The 10,374-nt window shown below is 47.3% G+C and overlaps 1 protein-coding gene across 1 annotated transcript; it reads left to right on the forward strand.

The window, feature by feature from the left end:
- Nucleotides 1-2,115: 2,115 nt before the first annotated feature.
- ppk26 (pickpocket 26) lies at nt 2,116-4,403 on the forward strand. Its single transcript, XM_001353204.4, has 6 exons — nt 2,116-2,713; nt 2,776-3,036; nt 3,095-3,299; nt 3,358-3,628; nt 3,682-3,940; nt 4,005-4,403. Exons 1-6 carry the CDS (start codon nt 2,166-2,168, stop codon nt 4,249-4,251), a joined length of 1,791 nt encoding a protein of 596 aa, XP_001353240.2. The 5' UTR covers nt 2,116-2,165; the 3' UTR covers nt 4,252-4,403.
- The last annotated feature ends 5,971 nt before the right edge of the window (nt 4,404-10,374 follow it).

The raw sequence follows: 10,374 nt of genomic DNA on the forward strand, positions 1-10,374 counted from the left end.
TGCGGAACTTTGAAAGGGAAAGTTTTTAGGCACCCTGAGACTCTGTCCTTGGGTGCAACAGCTCGCAGGGTCTTCGGCGGCGCATTAGAAATTCTATTTTCGAGCTCATTAAAATAAATGAAGATCGCCAGACTGTGAGAGACCTTACCGACACCGACGACAGACCCTGCCAGACAGTGGAGTGTGTAAATATTTAGAGCCAGAACCGAGAACAGGCAACAGAAAAAAGGGAGGGCAAGGACAATGCCAACATTGTTGAAAGCAAAGCGCCACGATAATGAAAAGTCCCAACAAAAGGTGAGTTCCTGGCTGTCGTGGAGTTGCAAGTTCCAGCCCCCAAAAACCTAGACACAATGCCCAGCCAGAATGCAGTTAACTTTATTAAATTGCGCAACGAAAACGGTCGCATCGTGTTGTGTGTGGCGACGCCTCTTGTTGATGCACCCCTTTTTGTTGTTCATGTCCTTGCCACTGGCTATTGCGGCGCTTTTTTGGACCACAAAAGAAAGGTATGATGACTTTCAAATCAGCCTTGGACAGTTGCTTGTAAATTATAATAAATAAAGTGATATTAAGGAGGTCCTTAAATATGATATTTTACGAACATTAAAGATCGTCGCTTTCCGAATCTCTGATAGTAGGTCTTTCGCCGATCTGCCACTATTGGGCCGATAAATAGCGTCCGGATCTTTTGGCTGGGCTATACAACAGCCGATCTGAGCTTGACATGTTTTTTCGTGATCGGAAGAGTCCTGCCAAACGATTTGCACCCGAAACTGTTAAATCAGCCTAATTTGGATTATTTTGCTCCTGGGAAATAGACCCTTCTCCGATCTGCACCTATTTACGCGGGATATATAGCCCAGATCTTTTGGCTAATACATCGGCTATACAGCGAACGATCTGGGCGTGGAATATATTTGAATGATCGGGATACTCCTATCAATCAGAATTAATTTCCTTTTCTTGCCTTCCTATCGGTTTTTATTAGATACATTAACTTACACTCTTGTTGATACATTAACTTGTATATCAAGTTTCCTTTTTTTAATGAAATTGGAGTTTCTACGGCAACATTGATGTTTGGAAATACTCGAAATACAGCTAAGCTGTTTATTACAAGATTAATGGTAAAGAGTTATTTAAAACTCCTTAAATATTGTATGATTTAGGTAAAGAACCATAGATTAATCGACATAGCCAACCGAATTTTTGTTGTGTGCAGACTGGCTCCTGACTCCTGAGGCATTGGTATTGCTATTGAGACATTTGTGTGTGTATGGACTTGAAAAATACAATTTTTTAATTTAAAATTGCTTTTGGACTTGGTATGAAAAAGCGTCCAAATATATTTATGTTCTTTTCGAAAGGAAAGGTAGTGTATTGAGTCCTCAAGTGGCCAAATATTCCATTCCTTTTTGTTACTGTGCCGCTATGCCGCGTTTAACCTGAGGATTTGACTCGACATTGTCTGCGTCTGCGGCCGTTTGCCATTTTGTTTCGAGGTCGTGCTAAGCGCCTGCAGTCGAGTGGCCAGCAGTTGAGTAGACGCCGGGATTTAAAATGCATAAGCCAGGGCCCTGTACCTAGCAGTTGCAATGCGCGGCAGGAGCAGGAACAACAGCCTTTTCAATTTTGCCGTAGTTCAGGTGCACCTCGACACCGGATGCAGATGTGGTTGAAGTGAGCCCAAGCCCAAGCCCAGGCCCTGGGCTTGGGGAGCTTAAAGTGCGCGACTGCTAATTAGAATGCCTCACCCAGAGCGGGCTCGAAGGTAACATTTAGCCGGCATTGGGTCAGCGCTGACAATTACTCCGACTGGCTGCTGCTGCCCCCGGGACTGCTCCACAGTCCGACTTTTGCCGGGTGCGAGCTTGCAAATTACAACAGCTTAGCGAATGAAGTAATTGAAACGCCACCGAAAACTGAGGCGCCCAGTCCCCCTCACCCATTCTCTGTCCTTTTTCTGCGTCAAGCCCTGACGAATTTCCGCGTATACGATGCGTGATGCGTGCAGGAATCCTTCGGGGGCAGATCCAGGGCCCCAACGGGCTTCCTGGGCAGCCGCACCTCTCCGGCCAGCTATAAAAGACGAAGCCTTTGCGTGCGCTCTCCTGACTTAGTCAACGCAACTGCAGCAGGTCGGACCGGATTCAGTTTCGACCATGTCTACCGACAGCACCCAGCCACATACACCTAGCCACGACCTGACGAGGGTCCAGCTGTCCGGCGCGAACCAGTGGAAGCGGGCTGCTCTGATGGCCAGGGCGGCGCCAGCTTTTCGGGAGACCGTCTCGGATGACAGCGAGGACGAGGTGGACACCAAGAAGCAGATTAAGTACGGCAGCGGCTTTCAGGCGGCCAAGGCCATCATCCATGAATACTGCGACTACACGACCATCCACGGCATTCGGTATCTGGGCGAGAAGAAGCGCCCCTGGCTGGAGCGCCTGTTTTGGGTCAGCGTGCTGCTGCTATCCATCTTCACCTGCTGCAAGCTGACCCTCAATATTTGGGACAAGTGGAACAACAATCCGGTGATCGTGAGCTTCGCCGAGAAGTCCACGCCCGTCTGGCAGATCCCCTTCCCAGCCGTCACCGTTTGTCCCGAGACGAAGACGCGACGTTCCATATTCAATTTCACCGACTGCTACCACCAGGTTCGTGACTTTGCCCTCAACGTCAGTGGAATAGTGGATCTCACCGATAAGCAGTAAGTTGCTCCCACTCCCGCTCCTGCTCCCAACCATTCCTGATGGTACTCTTTGTCCATAGAAAAGAGTTGTATACCGCCGTGACCCAGGTGTGCGAACCCCATTTACACGACATTGCCCTCGGCAAGAACACCAAAAAGGGCATGGAGATCATCGATTCTCTGACCGAGGTGTCGCCTCTCTTCGACGACACCTACCTGAACTGCAAGTGGCGCAATATGCCCGTCAAGTGCAGCGACATTTTCCACAAGTTCGTCACCGAAGATGGAGTCTGCTACAGCTTCAACTCGCTCAGTCCCGCCGAGATCTATCGCCCCGAGGGGTAAGTTGTGGGTAGTTTCCGACGATGCGAGATCCACTTACACTAGAGAATCTTCCAGCATCATTCCCGATTTTATATTCCGCGAGGAGAATCGTCTGTCCATGGACTGGAATGTGGAGGATGGCTACAGCGCTAGCGCTGATACATCCCCGTATCCCAATCGCGTGCTGGGGCCTGGATCCAGGGCTGGTCTCTACCTGTTTATGGGTGGCATGGAGATGGACTTTGATGATATGTGCCGTGGCCCTGTTCAGGGTTTCAAGGTGGAGCATCTCTCGTTCTCGGAACACACCAAAAACAGAACTTACGTTTCCCTTTCAGATTCTTTTACACACCCCCGGAGATGTGGCCCAAGTATCGAAGCAGTATTTCCGCATACCCTTCGACCAGGAGGTGCTCATCTCTATCCGGCCCAAGATCATCACCACCTCGGACGGACTGAAGCACTACGAGCCGGGCCGCCGGCAGTGCTACTTCCAAAAAGAGCGCGATCTGCGCTTCTTCAATATCTACTCCCAGAGCAACTGCGAACTGGAATGTCTGGCCAATTTCACCCTGAGCAAGTGCGGATGCGTCAAGTTCTCGATGCCGCGTAAGTTTCCCATTTGAAATCTTTGAAATCTCCCTCATGGATTCCCCGTACAGGCAATGTGAATATGCCCGTCTGTGGCGCGGCCAATGTCAAGTGCTACCACAAGGCGGAGGACGAGCTGCTGCTCAGGGAGTTTACCCAGGGGCTGGTGTCGTCAGGGGAGAATACCCGCGGTGAAACCGAGTGCAACTGCTTGCCGTCATGCACGTCAATAGCCTACGAGGCGGAGATCTCCCAGGCGGACTTCGACTACAAGACGGTGATCAATAGGGACACGCCCGAGGGCAAGGAGACACAGACCAAGCTAGAAGGGTGAGCAACCAAATAACAAGATCATAACCAGATCCATTCACACAGCTCTTTCCCCGCTGTTCAGGATGAAGATGTCGCGTGTCTCTCTCTTTTTCAAGGAGGCCCAGTTCCTGACCTCGCGCCGCTCCGAGCTTTACGGCACCACCGACTTTCTGGCCAACTGCGGCGGTCTCCTGGGCCTCTTCATGGGCGTCTCCATGCTAAGCATCGTGGAGCTGGTCTATTTCTGCACCGTACGTCTCATTTCTAATCTGCGAATGCGCCGCAAGACCCGTAAAGAGCTCCTGCAAGCGGTCAACAAGGAGGCCTAATGGAAAGGCCTCCTTATAAATAACCAAGTGGCACTTGGCCACAGAGCTGCCCCTGGTAGTATGTATTTTTTTTGTTTTTTTTGCTCCGTATGTGTGCTGCGCTAAATGTTTAATCTGCAAACAATGAAAATAAAGTTGTACTCAGCACCAGACAGCCAAAGGAGTCGTATCCTTGCCAGCATTGGCATTGGCATCTACCAGATGATACACGATACGACCCGCACATCCTGCCAAGTCTTCAGTTGTCCCTCCGGGTGTGTGTGCATTTGAAATGGAATCAATTATTTTATTGTGTGATTTGCTGCCGCATTCGATTCGATTTCCAAAGTCAATAGACAACGTCATCGAAGTCGAAGCCAAAGTCGGATGACTCTTCTCCTTAGGCTCATATGCTATGCGGGGCCAATCCTTTGATTCGATATCCTTAGATGGTGGGGCTACCTTAGCTGAGCAAACACTGCGGCAGCCATTCAACCTCCACTCATCCTCAGTCTCCATCTCCAACTCCGACTCCGACTACGACTGCGACTACGAGTGTTCAAGTTGTGCGTGCGGCTCTAATGGAAATCCAATTGAATTAAGTTAATTATGTTGGCAAATATTTAAACAATAGCTGCAATTATGCACTCCCACTCAGGCAAACTTAGCCACTCCCAACCGCAGTCACAGCCACTGCCACACCCACACCCACAGCCGCAGCCGCAGCCACAGCCACAGCCACACGGTGAGTCCCTGGAAAGTAGGCTTTAAAATTGCAACGTCGATGCAGTATACTGATATACGAGTATGCATTCGTTGTCATTTACTTTAATTCAATTGCCAGACAGGCAGCGGAACTTATGAACCCGTGCAAATGGCGGCACGCAACAGTGAACCCCAAAGAGTTGTGCAACAGTTGTGCGCGACTGTAGTACGGTACGGTACGTGACCTGCGACGAAGCTCCTGATATATGTACATATGCATGGATCGCATGGACGGCGTCGACACAGGGTCCTGGGCGCAGTACATTATGGCAACAAGTGTCGAAATGTGTCGAAATATTGCAAATAAAGTTGACACATTTGCATACCTCATAAAATTTCCATGCACATGTGCAAAAGTTTCATAACGCCCGGCACTGAGTGCAACAATTCCAGATCTCCAATGGGCGTGGCACTGGGCATTATTTTCCATAGCCATCTGCCTCAGGCACTTTCCACTTCGGTGGCGCATTCGTGCCTGCCAATTTGATTCACATATAAAAATGAATTTATGACAATTTCCGACTGATGGCTGCCAAGGCTGTCTCGAGAGCTTTATTGATTACAGCCAGCACACGAGAGGTGCTTCAATATATCTGGAAGATAGTTCAAAACTGGTCCAAGGAGTAGCAGAGTACAGAGTGGTCAGAATAATCTACATATTTGGCAGAAACGGAGCTATAAACAAGCCCTAATCCATGCAAATTGAAGGACAATATTGTACATATGTATGTACGAGTATCTTAAAATGATAGACGATGTTTAAACAATTGAGGTTTCAGATCTGCTTAGAGATATTGCCTGCTTTCCCTTGCGATTCATATCCAATCATTTTCATTCTCTTCTGTCAACTCTCTTAGCGAATTATGTATTCCCCTGTTCAAGTATGTGTGAGTGAATGGCTGTGTCTGTCTATCTATCCCTTTTGCTTATCAGCGTGTTTTTGTTTTTTGTATTCAATTATTTTATTTACGCTACTTTTGTAAACTTATATTTATAAATTTTGCACACTGTTCTGTTGATGGAATAATGTTGCTGCTTCTCACAACTGTTCCTTCTTACTCCGGCGACACTCGCCTTTGCCTCTCTGCTGTCTGCAGCTCCCGCATTATTGTAGCGGCAAAGTTGGTGGTGGCATCCCATGCCTTGGGATCCACTACCATGTGTGTGTGCATTACATCATTCGGTTCGCTCAGACGCTGATAATGTGACATCGGCTATTAAGCAGTACGGGTAAAAGCCACTCAAAGTCAGGGCTGGCAATACCAGTAATCAATTTGCAAGTAATTTCTCCTTTCTCCTCCGTTCCGCTCCGGTTGAAGCTCTCCACCGCTTTGTGTCCTGTTGGCAGACATGAATAAGTCGGGGGATAACATGACACTTGACATTGAGGCGGCGGATACCACTTTGCCCCCCCCTGCACAACAATATCAATAAAAAGTTTCTTCCGCTTTTACGGAAAATATCTCGAAAAAAAATACAAATTGTAATTAAACTTTTGCACAATGCAACTCAAACTGTCCGCAGTGTCTGGCAGAAGCAACAGAGGCAAAAGAGGCAACAGAGGCAACGAATGCAACATTAACAATCAACTGCATAGCAACAACAAATAACAAAGTGGAAGCAGAGTCGCGGCCAATCGTTTGATTTGCTTGGCAAGGCTTTAAATTTCCGGTTTCCTGTTTCCGGTTGAGGAAACACCGTGCTGCGAATATCGCTATTCTATAAGCCAAGTATTTCTAATATTTTCGCCATTTTCTTTGAAATATGTGATGCACTGTGCCCCATCTAGTGGCCAGATGGCAGCCATGTTTATTTGCTTGTGTGTCGGTTACGCCGAGCAGCCTTTTGCGGCATTCAAATGCAGAGCGACAACAGCACGCGGCCTCATGTGTCATGTCTCGGCTCACCTGGATGCCGTCAAACTGATTGCCTAAGCGGAAATGACTTGAATGCTTTCGCTATCGCCACGTCACACGCCAGCACCGCGTCACACGGGGCGTATGTGGAATTTCGCACTCGATTGCCTGCCGCGAGAGCTTTTGCTTTTGAGGCAAAGTTTTGTGTAACGCGATTAGCGGTTTGCGTTCTACCTGGTTTTGTTTGCTGTTGTGTCTAACTTGAAAGCCACCTGCCAGAATAGAGCATCCACAACACCCGAGCCCCAGCCCCTGCTCGAGCGCTGGCATCGATTGCAGTAATTGCAGTTCCTCTGACGCTGGGCCCCGACTGAAAGTTTGAGCCTGCATAGACTTGGAGTTGGAAAAGTCATTAAAAACTTGAACCCAACTTTGGATTCGAATTAGAATTTCTGATTAAATTGTTTGGCACAGACCTCTAACACACACACACACACACTCTTTTCAAAGGGAGTTGAGATTGCCAGCGACAAGACAATTAATGAAAAATGCATAAGCCAAATGGCGAATCAATGTATATCGTGACATCAATGGCGGATTAACACCCTCAACTTCATATCCACACTGCCACCATTCGCCTCATTGTCACGCAGGGATTCCTTTACTGCTGTGGTCGTGGTCGGAGCACAATTTGTATGCAAACCTCGCACTAAATTAGATTCTTTTTTACTGCAGTCACATCGCCTGTTGATGATGAGGCGATGACAGTGTTCTCCTGCGGTCTCCGTACTCCTGGTGCTGCTGCTGCTGCTTCTGCCTCTGCTGCTGGCGATAAAATGCGTAAGCTCGTTAAAATTGCACGCGACGCGCCTCTTATAATAATGCTGCCAGTCGATGCTTCTCGATGGATGCTCGATGGATGGATGGATGGATGGATGGGGGGATATCTGAGGGATATTGATGGTGGGTCGTATTGATTTGACTTTGCCATTTCCAAGCACAGCATCTTGCGTAATGCATGAGGTAATGCCTGACTTTCATTGTGCTTCCCGTGCGATCCCACATAAAAGCTTTGATGTTTGATGATGGCCATGGCCATGTCTGGGGGCTAAGTGGATGCTAAGTTGAAGCAATAAACTCTCGACATATGGGCGCTCATTTGGGACGGGGGTTCTGTTTATTGGTAGTTATCTTCTTTCATTTACATGATGCTGAAATCCATGGTTAAGGCGCACTCCTGTTGAACATTTTCACCCGTTTCGTCACTAACAATGGAACTTGAAATCCGAAGTTTTTAATTCATATTCAGTTTTGTAATTGCTTTTTCATGGGACCATACCAGAGACCTTTTCAGTCGTACAATACATACACAAAAATATAAATTAAATTCACTTGCACAAGCTCTTGAGCTTATTATGCATTACCTAATGAAAACTGGGGCAGGACCTGGATCCCGGATCCCGGATCGGGTCTGGAGCTGGTGCCAGGAACTGCCAGCCGCGTAAGCAAAAAATAAATAAATAAATAAACGAAAAGCGCAAATAACATTCGAGAGCCAGATTTAATTTCTAACGTTGAGTGCGCATATTAAAACAGACCGAAGCTGGTGCTGGAGCTGGTGCTGGAGCTGTAGCTGGAGCTGAAGCTGGAGCTGGAATTGTGGCAGGGACTATCCTGTGGATTGTTGATTGTGGCAAGGGAATTGGGGGCAGACAAAAGGCAGTGCCACAGGGGTGATAGTAGGAAGGAAAACCTGCGAGCTGCGAGCAACAAACAAAGATGATGCGGATATCGCAAAGCCCGGCCTGGTGTCGTGTCTGTGGAAATGCAGCGGAAATGCGGGATGCCGAACGGCACACTCAGAGAAAATGAGAACAATTTCGCAATCCAGTGAAATATCCAAAATATGAACAATAATTGTTCGAAAATACATTTTCTACGGTAAAGCTTTCTTATTTTATAAAAAATTATTCAATGGATTATAAAAATATATCGTATTTATTGCGGTGCAGGAAGCTGCTGGCTTTGTGGCAGGGGGATATGAAAATAAACAATCAAAGCGGGTTGGTTGAATGGTAAGGGGGTGGTGCCACGTGTGGGGTGCGGCTGAAGGCGTAATAGAAGTTGGCGTGAGTAAACAATGAATTACGGAATCATGAAAGCAAATTGACTTTAATGCAAAAATCAAATATTTACACAGCGCGAGAAAAACTCAGTGCCGAGAGTTCGGGAAGAGGAAGGGGACCAATGCAATTGCAATCTCCAGCAAAACGAGAGAGCAATAGACAGAGATAGAGACACAAAGACAAACAAACAAATGAAAGAACGAACGAAACGCATACAAATTGAGGTTATGTCAGACGTTCAGTTTCCGCTTCCTCGCTTTCTCCGAAAAATGGTTTCGGCACTTAAATCCCTCACACACACACACAAACACACACTAACACACACATGCTGACTTAGCTGTGATAGTGATAGTGGGGGAGGGACAGGGACAGGGACAGTGGCCATCAGTGGGTTAAGAGTGGGGTCAGCTTTTGTGCGGCATTGGTCTGTGGCGCATCCGGTTTTCGAGTGTACGTTATTAGCTCTCTCTCTCTGACTGCGGTCCGGTCCGAGTGGAGGGAGAAATTTTACGATTTCATTCATTTTTGTGGCTGCCATTTGACGCCGCAAAATATGTAACAAAATTTTATTTCCCCGAAATAAGAGCCCAGCCCGACCCGAGCACGGCCACCACCCCGACCAGAACTTGGCTCGAATAAAAATAAAATTATTGAAACTATTATGCAATGCTTTGGAAGTAAGACTGCAAACACTTTAAAACAATTTTGCCCCTCGCAATTCGCCCAAGAATTTCTCAATTAGGGAACAAGACCCAAAGAACAAAGCTCAAATGTAATAAAGCACGGGGCGGACACCGTCCAGAAAAAAAAACTGCTAAAAAGTGGAACAGAGTGGAGCAGACTTGGAGAGCGATACAAGGGGACACAAATCTGAAAACCATAAAAGTGTCGCTTTCAATTGTTCCCCCAACCATCGGCTGCGGGCGACAATCGAAGCCAACAAGTGAAATTGAAACGTTCAATGGATAGTGTGCCGAGTGCTGGGTTGGTGGGAAGTTTAGGTAGATAGAGCACTGGGTGGAGGCGAAGTTGGGTTGGGCTAACGGGGGGCTTTCGAGGGTGCTCCAGACACACAACACACAAATTGATGATGATGTAGTGGGCGAGAGTGTGTGTGAAACTCTGTGGCAGGATTTTTATCGAGATTTTGTATGCTTTCGATTGGGATACGTCGCCTTTGCGAATAGGTTTGTTAATCCGACTGATAGTTACATTCTGATAACCAGGGAAAGTCTACAATTGGGCGATTAAGAAACTGTGACTACAGCTACCATTAATTACTACCATTCAGAGCACCAAAAAGGGATAATCGGGGAGCATTCGAATACTTAATTCGCCTATTCTAGTAGGGTATTTCGATTGCAGTGTCACCGCTGGTCACTGCTTCTTCATGGACT

This window comes from Drosophila pseudoobscura, chromosome X (assembly GCF_009870125.1).
Source record: "Drosophila pseudoobscura strain MV-25-SWS-2005 chromosome X, UCI_Dpse_MV25, whole genome shotgun sequence".
Taxonomy (NCBI): Eukaryota; Metazoa; Arthropoda; class Insecta; order Diptera; family Drosophilidae; genus Drosophila; species Drosophila pseudoobscura.

Coding starts and splice junctions, on each gene's coding strand:
- ppk26 (XM_001353204.4), top strand. CDS start 2,166: ATGTCTACCGACAGCACCCAGCCACATACACCTAGCCACGACCTGACG. Junction 2,714..2,775: donor GTGGATCTCACCGATAAGCA/GTAAGTTGCTCC, acceptor CTTTGTCCATAG/AAAAGAGTTGTATACCGCCG. Junction 3,300..3,357: donor GCCCTGTTCAGGGTTTCAAG/GTGGAGCATCTC, acceptor TTTCCCTTTCAG/ATTCTTTTACACACCCCCGG.